The sequence below is a fragment of the Molothrus aeneus genome, chromosome 3 (assembly GCF_037042795.1).
Source record: "Molothrus aeneus isolate 106 chromosome 3, BPBGC_Maene_1.0, whole genome shotgun sequence".
Classification (NCBI taxonomy): domain Eukaryota; kingdom Metazoa; phylum Chordata; class Aves; order Passeriformes; family Icteridae; genus Molothrus; species Molothrus aeneus.
The window spans coordinates 15,910,403-15,936,125 of record NC_089648.1 but is presented as its reverse complement, the minus strand read 5'-3'; the positions used below and the strand labels follow the sequence as shown (position 1 = coordinate 15,936,125).

Here is a 25,723-nt window from a genome sequence, read left to right as displayed (position 1 = left end):
CAGATGTTCCATAGGAGTTGCCTGTACTTTCCACCTGTGTTGTCTAAGTTCTTGCAGAGAAGTCTGGCCTGTGATGTTGTTCTACTCTGCCTTGGTGATCAGGGAAGCTGGCTGTGCTGTGTTGAAGGGTTAAGCCATTCTCATAAGTGGATTTTGCTGATTGGATTGTCCTTCATGTTGATGCTGTGAGTGAAGAGTAATCACATGAGCAGTGCTAAAAACCTGCCTGACACTGGAGGCCATAAGCTGGTGCTGCAGGTGGTGTGGCTGAACCAGTTTCCATAGCCACTGGGCAATGGGTGTGTAGAGCCAGCATTGTGTGTGATTGCCTCTGGTGGCCCTGCCCAAAAGGTGAGGTGTGACAGCAAGCATCTGTCATCTCTTTCATGTGAGCCAAGGAAGATGTCATCGACACCTCTGGACGCATAGCAAGCTCCATGCTGCCGGAGAATCTTCTGTGCTGCACGCTTCACCAGTGCCAATGTGCTTGCCTTTGAAAAAGGCATTCTGTTTGAGAGAAAGATACATTGGTGCATTAATTTAGAAGTTCTCCATGACATATTTCATTTTCTTTTTTGTCTTTTACAGAAACCTGTTCCCTGCAAATCTTGTTGCTGCAGCTTTTGAAACGGTAAGATCTGTGAGGACTTTGGACATGAGCTACAGTGCATAGGCTCTTTTATTGGAAGAGGACTAGAAAGATGGTGTAGAAAATATCAGAAGTTAATTTACTTACAGAAGGTAGGGTTTTTAAAAGCACATGATATAGTCAGACATACAACTTCCTTGGCAAATTATTTGAAAAATATTCCTCAAACAAAAGCATATTCAAAGCCCATCTTTTCTACCTTCACCAAAAATATTCTTTAAACTCTGGGTGCCATGCTAGGCAGCAGTGGCAATCCTGTGCAGGCTGCTGACCATGTTGCAGTAGCTAGCTGGGAATCCTTTGGCTATGTAGTTTAGAGCTGGGTTTAGAACAGACAAGGCTGAAGACCTTTAGGCTCCCATGTGTGTAAGCGTTACCTGTTGCCTGATGGTTTTATTCAGTAGTTTCCATTGTATCCCATGCTGGATTAATTACTCAGCCTGGTTTCCCTTCCAAAAGAGACAATGTGGTGGGATGGTAACTGGTACCAGAACATAGTGTGGTTTAAACTGATGGATGGGAGCTGTGGGGCTCCAAAAAGATTTTGATTTAGTTGTCAATGCTAATTTTATATGTCAGGATAGAGAGTATTGAGAATATTGTCATACGGCAGAATGGTTCTTTATGATATAGGAGCAAAATAATGGCTTTTGCTTTCATGGTGGTTTTGCTTTTGTATCAAAACCAGGGGCAAACTCTTAAAATCAAGTTCCATATTGCATGAATATATAATACAGTACAAGTCAATATTCCATGAGTAAAACCAGAAGCAGTACAAAAATAACACCATGAAAAGGATATTTTGTGATGCCTCTAGTGTCAGGGCTGTGTGTGTTTAGGGATGAAATAAAGCAGTCCTCTTTTCCTCTGTGCTGCTGTTGTCACAGGGAATTGACAAGGACAGAGGCTTTTCCTTCCCTCCTTTCATATTGAAAGAAAACAAGCCCAAAGAGGTGCCCTGCTTTTGTGAGGTGTCTGGTTTGTTTATCAAAGTAAATTGTTGCCCTAGTTTTTAGATATTTTGCTGACAATTTTAATGCCTGCCTCACCATTTTTGTTTGGTTGTTTTATTTCTTATCTGCAGTATGCGACAGACTATCGGCTGCTGCTCAGGAACACAACCTCTGGAAATATCACATGGGAAAAGGTAAGGTCATGGGGAAAAGGTAAGGTCATTTCTTAGGTTTTTAAACAAATTGTTGTCAGTAATATTTGACTACTTTACAGCCTTTAATCCTTTTCAGCAGTCTTGAGAAAGAAACAAGTGCTTTTATTTTCCTGGAATTGAGATACGCACAAGCTGAATGAGTACCCATGGCCACAACAGAAAGCTGTGTTTGAGAGGAGAGTTGAGCTCAACTGATGTGACCCTTGACACTTTATTTTTCTAGGCCATGCTTTCTTAGACCTGGTCTCACTTGATCTAAATTTTAGTCAGTCTACATAATGTTTCCAAATAACTTTCTGTAGACTTGGAAATAAATAGCAATCAAGCTGGCTGAGTATGTCCCTTAAACCTTACTCTTCATTAAGAGTTTGGAGAGAATGAGGGTTTTTTTCCTCTACCCAAGGCTCTTTTAAAAAAAAGAGATTTGTTGGGTTGAGAATTTTTTCTCGTTGCTGAAATTTTGTTTGAAGGAGTAACAAGTGGTCTGAAGGAGTAAAAATTACAGACAGGCTTATTATTAATATTATATATTAACATTACAGCTAGGCTACTGCTGCAATGGTGTCAAAAAGGGAACTGGTGTGTGGGTGTAGACAAAGTAGAGTGGCACCTTCCATATGTAGATGGTAGGACTTCCAGAGATGCTCTGTATCCTGCTAAGTGTCATTTCTCCAGCAGACAGGGCTATAAAACATGTTTATTATTGGCCAGAGCCAACATGTTGCAGGCCCAGCAATAATTACTGTTGTCTTACAAGCAGCATGCTGTGAAACAGACCCAGGGACCCAGCCTGCAAGGTGTCACCTTGCTCCAAATAAAGTGTCTCATGTGCTGCCATGGGATTTTTGGGAGACTGGTCTGAGAAATTACTTTCAAGGTGATTTTCTCTTCCTCAGGCTCATTCTGGCTGTCTGAGCTCAGTATCAGATGTTGGGTAAATACGTTTTTAATATGATTTGAATTCCCCTAGGGCAAGAGACTTGTAATGTTTGCATTTGTCATGGAAGGGCTCAGCTGGGGTTTGCCCACCAGTTTGTAAAACCATCAAGGAAAGAGCAGTTTATGCTCACCCAGAGGGACTCTGGAGCCTATCCCTGAGCACAGGAAGCATTGGCTCCATTGCCTTCTCCTCCCCATGCGTGGTGTGTGAGCAGGTGATGCAGAACAGCGTTTGTGAACTCTGCTTCCAGCCCTGACCTGAACTTTCACCAGCCCTGGAGACAGGGTGACAGGTGACTGGGATGATGCATGAACCCGAGCAGGGGCAAAGCTGTGCCTTGCCTGAGAGCCTGGCATCACAGGGTGGGCAGCTCCACTGGGGAGGAGGCAGCTCCTCCTGCCCGTTCCTGCTGGATGGCGTTAGCCCGGCTCTGTGGTCACCCCGTGTGACATGGATGTGTGACACGGACGCAGGTCACCGGGAATCCCAAAGGAGCACTTTGTGTGCCCTCGGGCAGGGCACGCCCCTGCAGCTTCGTGCTGCTGAAACACGCTCGGTATGAGAGGCTGTAGGAACGTGCACTTAGATTTGTGTGTTTGTTGCAGAGTGCTGAGTTATTTGACATTTAAGCAAGGGTAAGTGAAATGGGAGTAAGTCTTTTATTTATCTTCACTGTCAGGTTTGATATGGACTCCGTAGCAACCAAGCATGGATTAAGGCTAACCATATCCATTGAAAATGGTGCTGCTGTCAAGTACTTTTTAAATGCTTGTTCAAGACCATCACTTTTCCTTAAGAGATAAGAATGCATCTTTTGGCCCTTTAAAATGCAACATTTATTTGTTTCATTTTTCCTCTCTCTTTTTCCTGCCTATCGGTCTCTTGTTTGATGTAAAATCAGAAAAAATATTCTGAATATGCCACTGGTGTCTGTTTTTGCCAACAGTTGTGATGATGTAAAGGTTATTTCTGCTATTATTTTTCCAAAACCTTTTTTACGTTGTTGGAGCAAAACCAGACTGAGCTTCTTTAATTCCAGAAGACGCCCTACTGTCTCTAGGGAAGAACAGACCAAATAAAAAGAGAGCATCATCTCAGTTTTGTTAGCTCAGTTTTAGTACTGGTCTGGCCATAGTATTTATGGATAGACGAGGATTAAGTTTGGAAAGAAGAGTATGATTTTTGGATATCATAGTGACAGAAGTTTGGTTCCTTAGGAATAAGATCATATTCCTATCTACTTTTTTCTTTCATCAGCAGAATATTTGAGGGAAGAGGAGAAATATTTTCCTTCAATTTTCCATATGAATAGTGTAGAGCAAAAATTTCCATTGATTATATCCCCCCCCCCCCCCCCGCCACTGGTTACTAGGCTCTGTCTTCTCTCACTGATGAAGTGAACAGTGGGACATGTACTTGTTTGCTCAGCCATGTCCTTTTTTGTTGTTTCACATGCTCACCTCTTGTTTACCCAGCTTTTATGGCTACATCCTCTCTGTCTCATTGGCAGCAAGACTTCCTGGGGCACAGACTATCTCAATTTACCATCTGCAGAACAGGGAGCCTGGGGAGGCTCAGTTCCTCTTTGGACAGGAGTAAAAATACACAAACCAGTGGTTGCTCTTCTTCCTCACATCACATGGCTGCATTTTCTTTTCAGCCACCTACTACTGGGACTGTTCAATGTCAGCAGTTGTTTCCTTGATAAGCATTTTGTTTCAAGAGCTAAAAAACAATGGGATCTTCAGAGAGATTCAAGGACCAGAAGAGCTCCATGAATCTTCCTAAGAGAATGCATAATTTCAGGCAAACAATAACGTGTCCCGTAGTTTGTCCAGGAACAAAGTTCTCATTAAAGCTGTTTTTGTTTGGTGTCCACAATGCTGCTTGGTTTGGCTGCCCCTTTGGGGTGATGCACTCTTGTGTGAGAGTACAAAAAGGCTGTTCAGCATCTGCCAGTTTTAGAGGCTGGGATTGTGAGGATCTTCCGCTGAAGATTTTCTGCTGGACTTGTTCTGTGGTGTCGCAATGAGGTAGAATTCCCTGAATGCTGAGGATCGTGCCCTGGATTTGCAGGGAGAAATTTCTTGCAATAAGTTACTACTCTAGGCAAGTGGTGCATCTCCTGCCTACATCTGCAGTGTTGGGAGGTGATGGTGAGTGTTGTGTGTTGTAAAGAAATCAGTGAGAGACAAGGAGAGAGCAAGGCCTGAAAGTAGAGACAGGATGACAGCAAATAGAGGGAGACAGCTCACAAGCTTTTGGCAGTGGCACACACAGTCATCTTCTGGTCACCAAGAGGTCAGGGGTCCCCAGATCTCAAAATCTAGGCTTGAAGTGCTGGTGAGTGTGAGCACTTGGAGAACAGCAGCAGCAGTTACCACAGTGCTGGGAGCAAGGTGGACAGAGACTTCTCCAAGGGTGAAAGAAGACCATGTACTGTCATTCTGAAGGGTACAGAGTTTCTCTCCCAGCAACATCCAGGTCTGAATGCTGGGCTCTTAAAGCATTAAAACACTGAATTTCTGTTTCATGGCAAAGTTTTATACCATTTTTTTTCACAATGGGAACCAAAACAAGAGAGTAATCACTGTTTTTAGGACTTTTTTTGTGGAATGGTTTGGGCCCATTATGGTAAAATTCTGTTCTAGCTGAACTTTTCATATTACCCCTCTATCAAACAAACCCAGTATAGAATGATATATGTTATAAAATAACATCCCACGTACACAGATGGTTTGTTTAATTAATAGGATGGGGCCATTTGTTTTGTCTTTACTTTTCTAGCCACAGAAGAGCTTAGAACTTTCAGTCAGAAAAAACAGAATATAGCCAAAACTATCCAGACAGAAAAGTGTTAGTGTGTGTGACAGCATGTTTCCTCAGACATCTCTGGAGATACACTGTGCCTCCTGCTTAATATCTGTCTGTGTTCTCAGTTCTCTCAATCAGGTATCAAATAAATAGTGGCAGCTTAACCCTGAACAATCAAATACCATAAAAATTGCAGATTCCATATCTAATTTTTTTTACCTAGTGAATAAAAAAGCCAGCACCTTCACTGTTTGTAAACACTCCCCTTAACAGCAGTTTAATCTTCCTGCTTTTGTGTATAATTTACATTTTACCCATTTCCCTGCAGGACTTTTTTTCCACCTGCCATTGAGAGAGAGTCCAGTTCAGCAGTGTACTTCCAGAAAAAACATGAATCTTAAGCAGGCTGGTTTTATCAGATTTAGGAGATCAGTATCCTGAGTTCTTTAGTCGATACTAAATTCAAACTTTTAGCTCAGAATGTATTTTTCTTTCCTAATGTTGAGCTAGGGTCCACTTAAACTAGCCAAAAGGCCAAAACTTGTACACAAACTTCATCTGTTGTAGAAATTCTTCCAAATAAAACAACGATTTGACATGCTTGTACTGCCAAGTTGGAGAGAAAAAAACCCAGTTTGTCAAAACAATTATATTTTTATGTAGCCACAAGAGTACTCATTGAGTTCATACGATACTACATTGCCAAAGAGAGCTCTGGCTCTCTTTGAGAAGCAAACCGTGAAGGACTAACCACAGAGCAGACCTGTGGGTAGACTAGTTTTTGTCAATAGGTGGATCCTGTTTTTATTCTCTTTTTCCAGGCAGTGACAGATTTCTGAGAAGGGGAACAGGTATCTCTCTTCTGTTCGGTCTCCCACAGCTGACATGGACAGATGGAGTAGGTTGCCACAGTTTGCTGCCTTTCTCCCCTCCTTCTGCTTCATAGCATTGGTTGTTTTCTCATGGTTTTCACCTTGGTATCATCATTGCACTAAAGTCCTGAGTAAATTGGGGAGTTTTCTTGTTCAGGTCACTGAGAACACAACTATTATATTGAAGGGCACGTGGGCAGGCCCTTTCCTTCTCAGTGAATCCATGCCAGCTCATAACTAGGGAGGTTTGTACCTGAGCTGCATCCAGATCTCCTTGATTCCCTTTGACAAAATAGGCTCTGCCTTTCCAAAATAGGTTCTGCTTGTTGATTTCAGATCAATCAGACAGCAACAAAATGACCCTTTTGTTTGGTTTTGTCCTTTCTCACATGTAACAAGCCTTCTTTTTTTGTCTCTGCAGGTCCCTGTAGGTACTGATATCAGAGGAATGAACATCCTGGGACTGGTGCTGTTTGCTCTGGTTTTAGGAGTGGCACTGAAAAAGCTTGGCCCAGAGGGGGAAGATCTGATTCGCTTCTTTAACTCATTCAATGAGGCAACAATGGTCTTGGTTACCTGGATTATGTGGTAAGTGTGTGACTGCAGAAACACCTGCACTGCAGTGTTATGCACAGATCAGCAAACTCACATTTCATCTCTCTGTCCAGCTCTTTCCTGTGACATCCCTCATCACAGCAAAAGTGAATGCTGTGATGTCGCACCATGGGGTGTTTTCTCCTTGCTTGTGCCCTGTAATGAGACAATCACTCATAGCTTAAGGTATCAGGCTGGAGAACTTCAAAGGGTTGCCTATAAATCCTCTCCAGAACTCCATTTTGATTATTTAGTGGAAAGAAAACTCAGTATTTCCTAATGCTGATTTTTTTGCTCTTGCCTATTAATAAGCAAATACATTATTTCACTTAATTTCTTGGAGTCTGGAAAAGTTTGTGGGCTGACTAGTGCTCTGATCAATCCCACAAAGCTTTTGATGCCAAAAAAAGTCTCTTAGTTGGGAGCTGGAGCACACTAAACTTCCTCATTAGGCAAGAAACCAGCTTTGGAGGAGGCAGGCACCTCTAGAGAGTGGTTCAGGCTACCTAAGCTGGGGTAGGAGCAGCCTCCTGGCTGGGTTTTCCATCAGGTGGGATGAACCTGGGTCTCAGAGCAGTATCATGGCTGTCCTTGGTAGCTGTATGGAATTAGGCTGCTCCTCTGAAACCAACAGTACTAATACCTCACATACAAAAGATAAAGATAGCTAGCAAACAAATTAACAGTGGGACATTTCTCACTCCCTTTCCAAAGCTGGTGAAAAAGCTGTAAATGTACCTAATGTATTAAATATATATTTAAATGTATATTTAAAATGTATATTTAAACATATTTCTTTCTTCCTTCATTCTGCATTTTTCATTCCTACTGTTTTCCTCTCCCTGAGAAGTAGAAGGGTTTTAACAAAATACCTGATTTTACACTGGCAGATCTCTGTGTTAGTTGCTATCATAAGGGATTGAAAAATTCAGTCTCCAAGCAGCTTAAGCTTTTTGCTCTTGAGTGTAATTCTTTGGACACTAAATACTGATAAGAGGCAGTTCATGCATTCAGCTTATTACAGTGCTAGCACTTCAAGCCAATCAGTTGGTATGTAATCCTTTATTTTGTGGATTATAGGGACCACTGCTGACCCTTAACAGTGCAACCTTTACTTGTTCTCTTTCCTTCTTTAAGGCTCTTGTGTAGTCCTGTTATTTGTTCAAAATCTGTAAAGCTGCATGTGCTTTCCAAGGGATACCATTGGAATGGTGAAACCATACTACCAGGGGCAAAGGCAGCTTGAGCTCATATCTGGTCCTGTTCAACAGCCACTCTTGTGTTTTAGCAGCACTTGGTTCTCAACTTTCAGTTCTTTCCTCTCCAGCCTCCCTCTCCAAGGGGAGGAATTCAGTGTTCAGAGCTTGTGCAGGACCAGGGCTCAGCTGGATCTGACTAATCAGGGCCCTCAGAAACACAGTTTAAAGGCAGAATTGCAGAGGCTAATTGTGGGATGTTCCACAGGCTCCCCTAGAGATTTGGTCAAGGGAGGACAGAGGATGCTCACATGGATCTGGGATATAGGGAGATGCTCTCTGCATGGAACAGAGGAGCTGCAGAACTACTGAGGGAGAGGCAGGCCAGGAAAAAGTGAGTGATTTTAGCAGCCTTAAGGCTTGCCCACCTTTCCAGACCTTTGCATGCTTAACCAAACCTTCTGAAGTATGTCCTGACTCCACAAATCAGCTTCTCTGAACATGGGCATTGGATTCTTTATTCCTGAGACGTACAGGTAAATCTTTTTTAGTCACACATTTTCCTGGGGCAGGATTTTAGGGAGCTGGGTGGTCTTTTAGTATTTCTTAATCTTAGAAGAAAGGGATGAAGTGTGGAGAAATCAGCAGAGGTACTCAGACACAAACATCCCAGTAAAGCTTAGGAAGGAGCAGGCCCCAGGCCTGCAGTGATTCACACAGTTTGTTTAGAGCTGCTGTGCTGTTGGTGCAAGGGCAGTTCAGTCTTTTTAGGGCTACTGGGACCAGAGGTGTGGCTGTAGCGTGCAGGTGGCCCTTCCCCTGGAGCAGCTCCACGTGTTCTTTACAAAGGAAACTTCAAACAAATGCTGACGTGGCATGTTTCTAGATAGGAGGCATGGATGTGGCTTGGGGGAAGCTCTGGGAGCCTGATCATTTAACTTAGTCCTTTTTAGGCAAATAGCAGAGTTAATTGCTGTCTTTGGCAAATGCATCAGCAGCCTTTAGCTGAGCTCTCTGGTATGTACACAGCTTTTTCTTAACCTCCACAGAGCTGGCACCCAGTGTGTCTGTGATTTTAATGACCTGACTCTGTACTCCTGCTGGCAGTTTCTGCATGTCTGAAACCCAACTCTTTGACCCCTGTCTGTACTCCAGTGATATGATGCTGCTCCCTTCCCTTCCCTCCTCTCCTCACTGGTGTCTTGCCCTGGTAGCTCCTGGCAGCATTTCTGCTTCCCACTCACTTTCCCTTTGGCACTCTCCTTGCCTTGTGTCTGAGGGCATAAGTGAACAGACCTTTTAAAATTTGACTGCTTACCATCCACCAAACAAGAGTCTTAGAAAAGCCTTCCAAATTTGCCTAACCTGAGCGTGTGGTGAATAAAGAATCACCCTTCAGTAGGAGCAGCAGATTGTTTAGGGGAATATTATCTCTAGGACAGAAAATGTCATGTTTTCCAAGGCTTGTTGTTTTTACTTAATGACAGCCAATATTTCATTTACACAGGTATGTACCTATTGGCATTATGTTCCTTGTTGGGAGCAAGATTGTGGAAATGGAAGATATTGTGCTTCTGGTGACCAGTCTGGGAAAATACATCTTTGCCTCTATCCTGGGCCACGTCATCCATGGAGGAATCATTCTGCCACTTATTTATTTTGCAGCCACACGGCAAAATCCGTATCGTTTTCTCTTAGGACTTATCACACCACTTGCCACTGCCTTTGCCACTTGCTCCAGGTGGGTTTCTGTGCCACTTCTGAGACACTAGCCTGGGTATGTTTGTCACCCTAAACTGGCTGTATCCAGTTTTATTTTAAGGTGTGACTGTTGTTCCTGAGATTGCAGAAAGGAGAGAGTTCTGAGTCTTCTGAGCACAGAGATGCTCACTGCTGTCGTCAGCCTGATTATCAGATGTTGAAAATAATTCCTCAAAATATGGAGGCCATAGCATGATGCCTAGTTGGAAATATCTTGGAGGGAAAAATTGCCTTTAAATGATCCTGCCAGCTGTCCTTTTAATTTTAGTGAAGTGAGGGTCAGTAGTGAGTGACTTTGTCCTCAGAAGTTTACTTTTTAAGTTCAGAAGGACCTGGAACAAATTTAGACTAATTTTGTAGGAGCAAAGCAGACTTGCTTGTTAGTGTAAAGGCATTTAAAATTATTTATTTCAAAGATCTGGCCTGATCAGCTTTTATTTGTCATAACCAAATGATTGAGCATGTCATTTACACTTTTCTCAAATACAAACACCTGATCAGATGACATACTATATAAAATCATTTCAGGTCGTCCCCAAAAGCTGTTGCATGTCTGCTGATGGCACTGAAGTACTATTTATAAACTCTCCTTCTGCATAGTAGGAGAGGTTTATGAATAAAACTATCTAAATTATAATGCAAGAAGTAAATCCAAGAGTGATGTTTTATTTTTAATTATTTTTCTGTTCATTTGAGAAGGTACTAATACAGCATTAACAGAGATTGCTGTTGCATCTGTTGTGTTTATATTATCATAGAATCATACAGTGGTTTGGGTTGGAAGGAACTTCAAAGATCATCTAGTTCCAACCTCCCCTGCTATATTTGCATCTGTTACTGCATGTTTGTAGTTTGAGACTTGTTCATTCTACAGCCATGTAATGCTGCATACTGTGTTAAGTCATGAGTTCTTGCTTCTGGGAGATTAAAGTCCTTATCAGCTATTTCTGGATGAAAGCAGATTATTAAAGACCTCTGCTCAAAACTGAACCAGGAAGGCCCCTCATTGCCATCATGCCAGAGAGGGACTGTAAAATGGCATTGTTGCCTTGACAGTCCTGTCTGCAGCATACCAGCAACATGGAAGCCATGAGACAGTGATGGGACATTCAGAGCACCCTGGTGCTCCGTTTCATTTCTCCCTGTTCTGTTTCCAGCTCTGCCACGCTCCCGTCCATGATCAAGTGTATCGAGGAGAACAACGGAGTTGACAAGAGGATCAGCAGATTTATCCTTCCCATTGGGGCCACTGTAAACATGGATGGAGCTGCTATTTTCCAGTGCATGGCAGCTGTGTTCATTGCTCAGCTGAATAATGTCGACCTCAACCCTGGGCAGATCTTCACAATTCTGTAAGTTGTTTGCAACCACATTCTTCTGGCCCCCAGACACATTAAAGCTGTGGTCTCTCTGTTAATAGCTAACAGTTAGCATTCCACATCTCTGACCTAAAGCTTACAAACTGCTATGTAACATAATTATAGGGTGATTAAAGGATGGAGTCTTTAAACCTTTACAAGATTTGCCAGAGTCTCGATTTAATGAAAGGTGGAACCTGGTAGGGGTAATTGAATTCTGAAACATTCTGAAACATCTTTGAGCTGTTTAAAGCTCTTTCTCACATGAAATTCCTCTCCTTCTTTAAGCATCTCACTCCTCCATCCTTCAGTCACCATTAGGCTGGGTAATTGAGGCATTCTGCACTGCTCAGAAAGTATCCCCTGACTCCCCCTCTGGATGTTTTAGAAAATTCTCCTGCCAGCTCCTTGGTTCCTTATGCACGAATTTTGTACTAAAGACTCTGTTCCTGCTTATCTCTGTTCTTCCTACCATCACATTGCTGGCTTTCCTGAACAGATCTCTTGTTCTTCCCCTCCTAACTGCTTTGCTCCATTATCCCCTCCACCTCCCCAGTCCTACCTCCTTCTCTAAGACTCTCTCCCCTCTATGCCTGGAATATCCTCCAATGCCCCATATCCCATGAAGTGTCATTATCTTCATTTCTCTCCTCAAAATCCCTTAAATGAGGATGCTACAAGCAGTTCTGTAAACTCCTCGCTGTGCCCAGCAGCCACAGCTGCATCCACCACATGCCTCCTAGGGCTGGTTCCTGGCATTTTTCACCCTTCCTGGCCAGGTTTTATTTTCTTTTTGATTATGTTTCCCAGTATGTTGTTTGTCTATTTAAGGCAGGGCTGGGGCACTGGGTTTTTTTATTGGGTGGGTAGCCAAATTAGCTTTTCAGGTACTCTTAGTGAATCAGGTGTGAAGACAGGTCTGAGGATGATGTAGTGATAGCCCAAGGAGAGCTCAGTTGCAGACATCTGCACACAAAAAGGTGTGTTGAGCACAGGCACTGCAGGTTTCCAGCTCCTGGTTTAGGGTCTGTGTTGGGATGCAAATGAGACACAGAGAAGGTGCTGTGCCCTGCATGGCAGAGTTTGCCTTTGTACACGTGGGGTCAGGAGCTGTAAGTCCCTCAGCATACTGGAGCTGGGAGTGTTAGTAAGGCAGCAGGATACAGTTGTGTTGGTTGTTTGTTATCCTGAGAAGGCAGTCCTGGTGTTGACCCCAGAGCCATCGCCACGGTAACTGCTGGATCCCTGCTGAGCCCGTCCTCTGTACCCGTTCCTTTGCATCAGCAGGCAGGAAGGGGTTTGCCTGGGAAGCAAATGCTCGGCGTGTCCCATGCTGGAGCATTTGTTTACAGTTCCCATGGTGGGGAAGCAGGTGGCAGAGTGCAGCAGAGGAGAGCTGGGAGTCCTCTAACCAGGCATGGACGTTGCTTTGCAGCGTGACGGCCACGGCGTCCAGCGTGGGAGCAGCCGGGGTCCCTGCCGGAGGCGTCCTCACCATCGCCATCATCCTGGAGGCCATCGGGCTGCCCACCAACGACCTGTCCCTCATACTGGCGGTGGACTGGATCGTGTGAGTACTGCAGGCCCCGCCTACCTGCTCTTGGGAAGCATGGAAACATGCAATTTCACAATGGCTAAGGCTGGAAAAAAACGTTCAGATTTTGTCAGTGTAGCACCACACACCGTGCTCCCCATTAAGCTGTGTCATGGGGACTCCGCCACTTTCATAGGCAGTCTGTTCAAATGATTTACAATTCTTCCCATGAAAACATTTTCATAATATCAAATCTAAATCTCCTCTGGTGCAATTTGAGGCCATTTCCTCGCACCCTGTCACTTGTTACATGGGAAAAGAGAGTGACATCCACATCACTACAGCATTCTTGTAGCATGTTTAGCTGGAAATGTGGTCAAAGTACAGAATGTAACCCAGTAGAAAATAAGACCCTATGGGACAGGTAACCTGTGATGGAGAATGGAAAAGGTGGTGCCTTCCCATTTAAAGCAGTCAGCATGCTGAAATCCCTCTTCAGTTTTTTTATTCAGCCTTTGTAGAAATGTATTTCTTCTTGGCTTTAATTCCCATTAGAATGGTTGTTAAAAGTCCATTTAGAATGTGTCGATATTGCTGCAAATTAATTGGATGCTAGAAGGGCAGGGGAGGACAAAGGAAATTGAGTCTGAACATCACTTGTGGAAAACTTCCTAAGTCATGTGTGCGAAGCAGTTTCCATCAGAAGCTCTTGTCAGCTATTGTTTGAACTTTTTTAATAGTTTCAAGACTGTGGTCAAAGCACCCACACAAGTGTCATAGAGGGGTGCTGTCCATTGGCAGGGCAGGGACACAGGGTTTGTGACACTTGGGACTGCCCTGGGCACTGTCATGGCTGGAACACACTGCTGAGTGTCACAAGTTTAGCAGACAGTATTACCACCTTTCCTTTCCATCTTCAGGGAAGGAGGTTAGAAGTCACATGGGTCAAGTGATCTGAATCCTGCTTAGGTAATTTGTTTCCATTTGGTAGTTATTGGGCAGCTCCTGGTTTGCACTGCACATAATGCCTCAGCACTGCTTTTTGGAAACACCAGCCTGTCTGTATAGATGGTGCATTCCCACAGCAGATGTGGAAATTAGGATGCTTGAGGACGCCCTTGAATTTCAGAGACTGTGGGATGTGGCAGCTGTATTACCTTCCCTTCCCACACAACACATGTCTGTGGAGCATATTCCTACAGCTTCCTTAGGGTCATCACTCTTTCTTACTGTAACCTCTTGGGGATCAGCCACCTCCAGAGGACAGGAGATACAGGCAAAGCTCTGGCTAGCCATTTTTATCCTGTCTTTCTAAGGAAGTACAGTAGTGGCTGAGTGTTCCACACCTATACTTGCAAGTGCTTCAAGGCAAGAGTGAAAAACTTGCCTGTCCTTCCACTCAGGGCTGCTCTTAGCCTGTGTTGTGCTGGTTGCCTTCCTTTTAAGATAGGTAGCATCCCTCTGTGGTCAACAGTGTTCAAGTCAAGGAGCTCAGCCTTGTAACAAAAGGGGAAAAGAGGGAGGAAGGAATCCCATGTCTTGCTTTAATGCCAGCTGTTTAATTACCAGAGAGGACCACAATTACACGTTGAGCCTCTGGTAAAGTTAGGCTGCAGAATGACTAGCAAGTCTCAAAAGACACATGAGAATGTTGTTCATCTTTATGACTCATAAATCTCTTCCATTATACCCTGGCACATGAGTTTTGTGTTGTAGGACCAAAAATTAGGGCAGGTGCTATGGGGAACAAATGCAGAGAACACAAGTCATTCTGCCTGCTTTTGGAAGGATCCCTTAAGTAGGTGCTTGGATTAAGATATCAGTCACAGTAGTTAAAAAAGAGAGCTGGGTGTTCTGAGTCACTTACTGGATAAGCCCGAAGTAAGTTCCTGCTCTGAACATGCATTTGAAAAATGCTGGCCTGCGGAAAGGGAAGAGGAAGGAGGTGACCTGTGAAAAGCAGGATGCCTGAGAAAGAGTAGTACCATTGCTGCAACCCACAGAGAGACCAGAACCAGCTGATAGTAAGTTTGACTGACCTTAAACCTGCTCTGGTGCACATTTTTAGTTCTGAAATAGAGATGATACTTCTGTGGAAAAGACCTTTGATAACTACATCTCCCTTGTCTGGTTCCACTGATGTTCATGGTTCTGCAGGGGTGAATCAGCTCCCCTTATTGTGTTATAACTCTCTTAAAACTAAAACCCTGCTGCTTTGGTTTTTGTTTCTGATCTTCACCAGGGACCGAACCACCACAGTTGTGAATGTGGAAGGGGATGCCCTGGGAGCAGGCATCCTTAATTACCTGAATGAAAAAGACAAGAAAGAGAGAGAGCAGGAGCTCAAGGAAGTCACCGTAGAAGCAGTTGCTAACAGCAAGTCTGAAGCAGAAACGTCACCCTTGGTAACCCACAAAAACCCAGTCTCCAACACAAGCAGCACAGCAGACCCTGAATCCAAGGAATCAGTATTGTGAACTCGAGGCCGCTCGTCGAGACCAGTCCTCGAGGTGGCCCAGGGACTTGGCAACGCACCCAGACCTTTGCAGTGCGACCTGGGGCTGGATGGCTCTTGGAAGTGCTCAGTTCCAGTCTGCTTTGAAATATGCTGGCCTGGGGAAGGGGAGGGAGGTGGGGTGGGCAGAGAAGGGGTGTTGAGGAGGAACACTCACTTTATAATAGTATTTTGATAGTTTATGTGTGTACATGTATACATGTTGCACTGCACACTTGTGTACATGTACGTGAGAACTGCCATCGAGGCTTCTGGTTTAACAAGACTGCCATTAGTGAAGGCTCAGATGGGTTGAAGATAGGGAGGTAGACAAACCCAGTATGTGCGTATTGTAGGGAAAAATTTTTGCTGCTGTTTGAATGGAGAAGCAGTCTAAAAACTCCAGAGTGGGTGAAAATGTTGCTTGAATTTGTTTTCCAGCCTGGAAACACTTACCAACCATTACAGCCATGATATGAAGCAACATTTTTCTCCCACTCCCCTTCCTCTCATGTTCTCCGATCCATTAAAAACCTTGAATATGTCCTTAAAACTAGCTGTTTTCCATTTTTAATTTTTTTTTTGTTTCATACCTAAATTAATAGTTTACAGGGACTTGTTTCATTCTCTCTCTACCTTGCAGCTCATAGCAGCTTTCCTTGTTTAGTAACTCCCAAACTGTGGGACCAAACAGAGGAGATCTTCGTGCAGATCAAGGATTGGTTTCCTCCTTTCTTCTAACCAAGCTGTTTAGGAAAAAATCCAGAGGAAGAACAAATTTTGTTAAAGTAATCCCTTTGGAGCTGAAAAAAATGTAGAGTCTGTTCCAGCATTGGTATGTCTGAAAGAGGCTTGCCTGTGACAACATCCATAAATCCAAAAGTCAGTTCCCTTCATGAAAACACATGTGATTCTCTGTAAGCACACCCCATCCTGCTCATGTTTATTTAATGGGTCAATCAAAACAACTTTAGGCATACTCTCTTTCAGCAAAATTGAATAGGGGAAGAAAAATTCTGAACACACATCGTGTGAAAACTGATGACAGGCAACTCTGAGTCTTGGCTTGAAAGGGAAGAGAAGAGGTGAGTTTATAATCTCTGTGTGGGAGCTGGCTACCTGTTCCTGCTAGGAGTTTGGTCCTGCATAAATGCTTTTCTGGCAGCAGTTTACTTGTAGTAATTCTGGGTGGTGCTGGGCCAGGATAATGCTTTCATGGCAGGTGGTAACCTTTGCTTGAAGCTCAGCAAAATGCTTCTGGATTCTTACTCCTCCTTTTTGCCTTTACTTTGTCCTTCCTGAATTTACATCCCAAACCTGAACAAAGTCTGGCAAACTCATTACCAAGATCCTGTTGCTTTATCTTGGCTCTTTGGATGCTAATAGTTAGAAAATTATGACTACGCATGCCTAGATTTGCCTGGACTTGTGATGTTTTCCCTTGGCTCCTTCAACAAGAGATTGCATACTGTCCATCTCCACACTGTTAGTTCAGCAATATATATTTACCCTTAGCTTTGATATAACGTAATGCTAAAGTCTCCCTTTTACTTTCTCCTCTCTTGCTTCAGAGGAATCTATCTTGGAAAGATATCAGTGCTAGGAAGAGGAAACTCCACTTCCATAGCAGCAGCTGCCTTCCTTTGCAAAGCATCCCTCCTGGTAGAGGGACACAATGAATTTTGCAGGAGGACACTCAGAGTGAGATGTGGCCACCCCTGAGGGAGAGCACCATGAGTGTGTCATGACTGGCGGTTAATCCAGTCACTGCAGCCATGCAGACAATCCAAGTAGGAAAGGATTAGTCAGCCCTCTGGGAACTGCAGGTGGACTTTCTTCTTAACCAGTTTATTTGTAGCCATGTCCACAAGATTTGGTCATTCCTTGGCTCACCTTCAAAATGGAAGGAGACAAAAACAGTTCTGTAGGGATGTGTTTTGCCCAGCAGATCAACTTTGCATTTCTTCCTGTTAGAATCATCCCGACTCCTTTCAACTCAGGAAACCAAAAGCACATTTTTAGGTCTAAGTATCTCTTTGAAATACCTGAGTGCACCAGAACCCCAAATACTTAGATTTTAAAATAGTATGTGGATGTCTCAAGGAAACTGAAAATCTTGACTGTCTCCTGTGGGCTGGGTTCTGTAGTTTAATTTTATCCCTCATCAGACGTTTAGCTCCTATGCTTTTGTGAGACCCCCTGGAATACTGTGTACAGTTCTGGTGTTCCCAACATAAGAAGGACATGGAACTGTCGGAGCAAGTCCAGATGAGGGCCACAGAAAGGATGGGAGCAGATCCCCTGAACAAACAGGCTGACAGAGTTGTTCAGCCCAGAGGAGAGAAGGTTGCATTGCAACCTTCCAGTATCTGAAGGGGGCCTACCGGGAGGCCAGAGAGGGGCTTTGTCAGGAACTGTAGTGGTAGGACAAGGACCAATGGATACAAACTGAAAGAGATGAAATTTGGTGAGATACTGGAACAGGTTGCCCAGGGAGGTTGTAGATGCCCCAACCCTGACAGTGTTCAAAGCCAGGCTGGATAAGGTCTTGAGTAACCTGGTCTTGTGGGAGCTGTCTCTGCACATGTCAGGGGGATTGTGACTGGATGATCTATAAGGTCCTTTCCAACCCTTTAACATTCTGTGGTTCTATGCTGCTCTCCCTCACTGTGACACATGCAGCTAGGATCAGCACATGAGGGCAGTACTAACCTGACAATTCTTGAAGCATCACAGCACCATTTCAGAGAAGAAATCACAATTTTAATTTTTTTCACCCTGAAGATGTTGTTGCCCACAGGAAGAAGTACTGCCCTGGGCAAACCCAAAGGCTGGGCTTCCTTGCAAGGCACTACTTTGCCATATGAACCTTCTTCCCTATGGTGCTGCAGCTGGAGCTTGCTTCATCCTTGTAGCAGTGTGCCATAGGCTGTTGCACATTGTTCCTGACAGGGGATCCCAGGAAATGGAGAATTGAAGCAAATACCCCAGTATTAGTATTTTCCAATAGCAATGCAGAAGATCAGTCTTCACTGAACGCCTCTCCCAGTCCCCACTATGGGTTGCCCTGTTTTGCATCGATGTGAATGTCTAGTCCCATGTAAAGCTTATTAGAGCAGTTGGATTTAAGGAGGTCAGATCATTCTCATAGCAGGAATTTAATCAAGGAAATCTGATATTAATTTTCTTGGAGATAGGTATCATAAGATTTATATGAACCATGAGTTTTTAGCTCTTAACCTGCCAGAAATCTGTAGTCTTACAGAAGCCTTACTTTAGACTTAAAAATGTGCCAGGTCTTTTGTTGTTTGTGCACAACAAGAGGGATCTATGGAAGCAGTAGTGCTGGATAATTACTGCTTGTCAGAACATCTTCTTGGTAATTTTTTTAATCATTTGTGTCAAAATTTACATTTCTTGTTTTTCTGTGATGTTCCCATTCCTCTTGATAGCAGTGATGCATTCTAGAACTCTCTACCTGGATTGTTTTCTTAAGGTAGGAATGTGAAAGATCCAGTATTGCACTCTCTGAGACTGTAAAAAATGTGATGCATTCCAACAACTGCCACTCTAATGATGTGGATCCTGGTGGTAAGCCTGATGAGATAGAAGACTTGGCATTTGCTCTAAGTGGTCAGGGTCTTCAGGCTGCTGGGAGAAAAATGAAAGGACAGTTGATGTATGTACATTTGAGATGCTGTTCTTGACCTGCCGTGTAATGTGTTACGCTGGGAGCTTCCTATTCCAGGAGGCTGTGAGCTGGGAAGATGCTCAGGAGCCTTGCAGGTGCAGCCAGGGGTGTCTGCTCTGCTCTCACCCAGGCACTCCACAAATCTGGTGCCAGTGTGGTACTTAACTCCAGTGTCTCTTGTCTGGACATATATTTCTGTCCTCCTGGCATAATTGTAAATTGGAAACCTTTAGTTAGTTGCTTTTTTTTTTTTTTTAAGAGGAAATAAATTTCATATTGAAAACACTATTTTCAGAAAACACTATTTTCTATTTGATTTTAGGTTGTTTTTTTTGTTGTTGTTGTTTTATTTTTTTTTCTGGAAGGTACAAGTTCTCTTCTCAGCTCATGTCCTACCCTCTAGTACAGGAATTGCTTTTTAGAGAAAGATATGGAAATTACATGGTGTGTTTCTTCAGGTGTCCTGTGCAAGGCCAGGAGTTGGCCTCGATAATCCTCATGGGTCCCTTCCAACTCAGTGGATTCTATGAAATATTGAAGAGTCTACAAGCCTTTTTTTTCAGTGAAGTTTCTTTGACCATTTTGCACCATCTTTTATTTCTTCTCTAGGATTGACTTTTCACTCCATGCTTTATTTATCACTGCCTGATCTCATCCTGTTTCCTGGGATACCCTATGTTCTTTTTATGTTTCAGTGGCTCAGGAATAAATGGGAGAGTGGACAGAGTTTTGAGGGCTCTGGTTTGCATTCTGCCTTGCTTCTGTTCTGGACTCAGCAGAGGCTTGTGAGCCTTGGTAATTTAGAGTTGCTCTGAGAGTGCCAAGCAGTATCTGTCTCTCATATTGAGAAAGGTGCTTGTTCTGTGCTGTGAGATATGGGTGTAGATGCCTGAAAAACTTTAGTGAGCAGTGGAAGATGCCAAGACTTGCTGCTTGTAGGTTATTTTCAGTAAAGATCTTGTATTCCAAAGAACTGAGCTTTAGCTGAGTCTTGGTGTTGGTAATTGCTCTACAAGACTGGGTAATTGCAAACCCCTTCAACCCCTTCTGGGGATGTCTCTTGCAGTCAGGATGGCTTTTGTCTTGGGAACAGACTAGAGCCAATCCCAGGGCTTCCCCTGCCAGGATATGACAGATGGGACAGTGTCCCTCAGATAGAACAGAGATGTGGAGCCAGCCAAGTACCACATGGGTTGGTGAAACAATCTCTGCTTTGTCTTTCCTGGGCAGCCCTGTGGAGGCAATGGCCCTGAGGTGGTGAGAGACTGGGGGCAGGGTGTGAGGGGCAGGTTTTCCTGGTGCTTGCTGGTGCTTGCTCAGTTCCCATACTCTTCCCTGGGCATTTGCTGTGACCAGTGCCAGATATGGACCTGACCCAGTGTCACCATTCCTGTGGTTCCTCCTTATTTTGCAGCAAGAACAATGAAATCTGAGGTGTTTACACAGTTCCTCTTTCAGTCAAGTCAGAGTCCCTGTCATCTCTGTGACTGACCACCCAGCCATATTTTGTAGGTGGTGTCCTCAAGAGCTTGCAAAAGGGCCAAAATCACCACCTCTTCTGCAAAGATTTGCAGCATTGGTCAACAACCTGGGCTAAATCTTCACTCTGGTCCTCTGCTAACACAGAGCATTTCTGCAGTCATCCTGTTGGAAATAATAATTTTTTAATCCTGACCCTCCCACAGGCAGTGAGCAGTGGGCCTCAGGTACCAAGTCAAAAGACCAAAACACAAACTCACCAAAGAAAAATTGTTACATCTTCACTGATTTTCACAGAGCCTTGGCAGTTCATAATGACAGAGCTGCCTGTAATGACTGATCTGGTGACAGATGAACAGCACAGAATTAGGCAGGTTGCATAAGTCCTATACCTGTGCTTCCTTTTCTGTAAATTAGGTGTACAGATACTTAGATGTCTCTCACAGGCCATAGTGTGGAAGATAGTGAGCTGCAATATTTGGAAAGCACTCTTAAGACACAGAACAGTAAATCTTGGAGAATAATGAACTTTTCAAAAATTTTAAAGTAATCAAATAATGAAAGTATGCAGAGTTGCATTGTGCTAGAGGAGGAATGACTGATGGAAAAGAGATCAGGTGGATGCATTTGCTGGGCTAATTCGGGGGGAGCTGGTGTCAGTGTGAGCTGCAGTTCAGAAAAGGGATGTGACTTAGTCAAGGACAACACAGGGCCCTGTTCTATCTGCCTCCTTCCATCTCCACCTGACATGCCATAAAAGCTTAGGCTCAGGTAAATTAACAGACATCACCATGGATTCAACATCTAAATTGGGAGTCTTGACAGCTTAGTTCCTGACTAGTTTCAGTGGGAGAAAGAGCTTTTCAACTCAAAGAACAAGTTGTCTTGGGTGACAAAGGTGGAGAAAAAGAAGGAAGAGCTGGAAGGCTGCAGAGGCACAGGGTAAGCAAGAGGATAAAGAAGCATCTTTTCCTTGGTATTTTGATATGGATAGGATCAAAGAGGTTGCAGGCATTTGTCTGGCACATAGTAGAGACAACGCAAATCCCTGCCTGCTGATTGGGTGGGATTTGCAGGGAGAGGCAGGAGTGCTGAAGTTTCTGAAATGCAACAAGGCAGCATGCAGAGGGCCAGCATGGAGCTCTGATAAGCTGCTGCTGGCTGCTGGCCATGACCAGAGGAACAGCAGTACAGTTCTGGATCAGGGATTGACCCACATTCCTCCTTGCAGGATAGCTAGGACAAATGCTCCTCAGATAAATGCATGGAGACCATTATTCTCCAAGGACAAAGACCAACTTGTTATCTATGGGAGCATATTGATGAAAGCCATGCTCAGTTGCTGCTTCAGTTTTCTGGCAGGAAGAAAAAGGATCATTTGACAAATGATCTAAAACTTCTTCCAGACTTTGGGCAACACATTGAAACAGTTGCCCCTGAATATTTTAACTCTGACAATAAGTGATCCAGAGTCTTATTTGGCTCACGTAGGTCTTCACATCTGAGCACTGTCTTGGAAAGTTAATGTTAACACAGAATTCATTCTCTGCATGGGGTCTTTACAGGCACTTGTGACCAGCAGGCATCAGTTCACCTCTGCACAAGTGAATGAATACAGAAAAAGGTGAAAGAACTCTCTCTCTGAAGAAGTTTCCAAGCTGGCTAGGAGCAGACTCTGAGTCCCCAAGCCAGGTTCATTGTTAGCTAACAACTATCACCTCCTTAAAAGAATCCACATCTGAGGGCTTATAAATATATTTGATTCTGTACAGAGATTTTGAGAAGAAAAAAAAAATCTTTCATTCAAGAGTTCACAGGGTGGTTACTTATCAAATTATATCTCAGTGTCAGCAGATGCATCATCCTTAACAGTTGTGAAATCTCATTTGGATTTAACCTCAGATCTTGGTGCCAGCAGGAGGTGAGGACTGTGGACATTTCAGCTGGCCCACAGCTTTTATGTAAAATCTTGCTCAAGAAACATTTATACTTGTCTCCCAAGGCCACAGATATTGCTTGCAAGGCAAGCAGGGCTACCAACAGGAACCAGTATGAGGAAATGGATTTTGAGCCAACACTGTTGTAATACAAAGTTAACGGTGTGGTTTTAAGCCACAGAGACCAAGAAATTTGGTCTTGGATGTTCCTTAGGATAGCTTTCACTTGCTCCTTCTGGTGAAACAACACTGAGAAAGTAATGCTCTTCCTTGCCAAGCATGTATTTAGTAATTGAAACTAAACTGCATATGGCATGTGTGTGCAACTTAATTGCAGTTACATGTTACAGAAGGAAATTACTTAGGGAACTGTTCTCTCAAGGAACTGTTTACAATATCTGAATCCCCCAGATTACATTCCCACAGGAAAAGTTGTGCTTAACTATAAAAAATACTCTGGATACTAACTGGTTTGGATTGTAGCTTTTTTTAGAACCAGAAGGAATGCTGCAAAAAGGACAGGCCAGGGCCTTCACTCATGTGCATTGATGTAATTTCCTGAGCTTTCTGTGGTTTCTGGATTTCTGATGAAGATACCTCTGTACCAGCATTGGAGGATTGGTCTGGGCCTTTTAAGATGATCATGATCAACAAAGCAGCAGTAAAGCAATGTTTTTAAAGCAATCTTTCTTGGCTGTAACTAAAGGCATTTTATGTGCTCAGAGTATTCTTATGATGTGGCCTCTAAAAAAAAGTGTTTTCCTAGTGGTCAGTGTTGAAGCAGAAGGAAACTTCCCCATATTTTGTTCAGTTTGCCTTCTCTGTATCCCTCCTGCAGAGTCTGTTTGCTCCTTGGAGTCTGCCCAGATCCCAGCAGGATCAGGCTCCTATAGTACATAGATCAAACTTAAAGATATTCTGGCCCCATCTGAGGACATGGACTGTTTCTTGTCCTGTTGGCAGGGGACAAAGACATGTTTTCAGCTTTGGAGAGCATCTGACTGAACAAACCCTGCTTCATTAAGGCAACCTTAATGACATTTTACACTTAATTAGTCAAATAATTGTGACCAAGGTGGCCCAGCTGTCGCTGCCTCCCTGCTCTATTCCACAACAGATGCTCTGTTGACTTGTCTTCCCTGAAGCCCACTGTGGGAAGATATCACGTGTTTCACACATGTGTTTCACTTCATGGTGTGTTTGCCATCCATGAGAATTCCATTCTTTTAAGGACGTAATCTTATTTAGACTTCCTCAGTTCCTATCCTGGCTGCACTCTTGTAAGGTTGTGCTGTATGGGATGGAGACCATGTGTAGCACTGCAAATAGCTGAGCAAACCTCTGCTCCTGAACAGCTTCTTGGTTACAGCAAACTGAGACTGACTCACTCACACTTTGTGAGGGTGAAGACTTTGATTAGATTTTGATTAATCCCTCAGATTCAGGGATAGCAGGACCACCCCTGCACATGAGGAGTCCCCTTCTGCCTTATTATCCTTAAAGGTGCCTTGTCCTGGCTCCCTTCAGGACAAATTCCAAGTTGCTGTTTGGCTTTCAAATATAACTATGCACCAAAGCTGAAAGACTCCATTATCCCTGGAGACAGGAAGGAGAATGGGATATCCTGGTGTGAGACAAGGAAAATGGTTTTCTTTTCTTTATCCTGTGAGCTCTCTGGCAGCAATCCTGAGGCGTGTATGTGTGTGTGCTTTTATTTCTATCTGAACACAAATTGCTCTGATTAGGAGGAAGGATTATTGTATTTTTATATGCTAAACCATTTGATTAATGACTTTATTAAAGAGAAAGATGAACTCTGAAATTCACTGCCATCCACTCCAGTACAATCCAGTATCACTGATACAAACGTATCTGCCTTGTGCTTAGAGCAACCACTCCTTTGAAGAGGTGTTTGTGCCGTGTGGGTGTGTTGATCCTTGTGCCCATCAGTAGCTGTTCCTCTTTCAAAGCTGTGGGTTTCTCCCATGTGACTCTGTATCAGCCTTTCCAGTGTCTGCCAGGAAGAGATGTACGTGCACGTACGCAAAGACAAGACCATACCGCTGTGTCTGGGGCTGTGTGACCCTTGGGCAGATGTTACAGATGTTTGTTGTGTGCTGTGCCCTTTGGAGTAAGGACTCCCTGCCTACCTGGGGAGCAGCCGTCCTGTGGCTCAGGTTGGGATGGTTTGTTGTATTAGGAGGGTGACACAATGGGATACTCTCTTTTTCCCTTCTCTCATGGAAATATATATTTGTTCTCTCTTTGTGTAGCTTCTCAATCTAAAATAAAACCCACCCCAAACAGAATTCATGTTTCCATCTTTGTTTGGAGAAGACCTGGCCTTTTAGTTGGATCAGCCTTGCAGAGGCAGTGGGACATCCTGCTGAATCAGGCTGTGTCACCTGAGGGAAGACTCCTTTGGAAATGCCCTGCGTGAGAATTGTGCAGTTTGGTGTTTGGTTCTGCTTTCCCAGACCCTGCCCATTGTTGGCATGCTGGTGTCCCTGATTGTCAGCATTTAACCCTTTCCCTGCTGGCATTTCTCCAAGCCCTCTGCACAGGTACTGGGCTATAAAGGGTCTTTGGGAGAGCCTGGATTAGCAGTTATGCAGTGGTGGGGTGGAAGGGCTGACAGACACACCTGCTGCCCTTTGGCCAAGCCAACTGACTTTGTTCCTTGGAGAAGGATTGAAGAGTGGGAGTAATCATTAGGAAGTGCTTTTCAATAGGCAGCCAGGCTGGTAAGTTCAGGGTAATTTTAGATTTGCCACACAGCCATCCACGCAATGTGCTGGTCTCAGAACTGAGGGCCTGGGTTTGCCCTAAGTGGGTTTGATACAGCTTTTCCATTAAAAGCTCACATATCTCCAAAGGGTGGAGTCTATCCTGAGATGCACACGCATAACATCACAAATTCAGGGAAAAACATCTACTATGTAAGGGTAGGTGGGTTAGCTTCAATTTTTTATCTCCCAGAATAAATAAACAAGGGGGCAAAATTCACAAGAGTTGCAAGCACCAAAAAAAAGAAGCAGAATTTGAAGGACCTGCCCACTTATGATTTACAAATTGTGACTGGTGTTATGCCCTGGAATGTAAATCTTACAAAACCACCAATGTGGTGGTTTCCAAAAAGCCTGACTCCATGGTTGTGTCTTTGGCTTCTCACTTCCTAGCTGAACTAGCTCACTTCTGGTCCTCTGGGACCAGAGCCTGGAGCCATTCGCATGTCA

General features: G+C 43.8%; 1 protein-coding gene across 1 annotated transcript in view; it reads left to right on the top strand.

The window, feature by feature from the left end:
- The window catches only part of SLC1A4 (solute carrier family 1 member 4), a 33,910-nt gene extending 9,114 nt beyond the window's left edge, over positions 1 to 24,796 (top strand). Inside the window, exons 2-8 of the mRNA XM_066546344.1 lie at positions 589 to 631; positions 1,734 to 1,796; positions 6,865 to 7,031; positions 9,741 to 9,974; positions 11,152 to 11,346; positions 12,788 to 12,922; positions 15,129 to 24,796. Of these exons, the coding sequence (XP_066402441.1) occupies positions 589 to 631; positions 1,734 to 1,796; positions 6,865 to 7,031; positions 9,741 to 9,974; positions 11,152 to 11,346; positions 12,788 to 12,922; positions 15,129 to 15,363 (1,072 nt within the window). The 3' untranslated portion in view covers positions 15,364 to 24,796. The remainder of the gene's footprint in view (positions 1 to 588; positions 632 to 1,733; positions 1,797 to 6,864; positions 7,032 to 9,740; positions 9,975 to 11,151; positions 11,347 to 12,787; positions 12,923 to 15,128) is intronic.
- Positions 24,797 to 25,723: the final 927 nt, after the last annotated feature.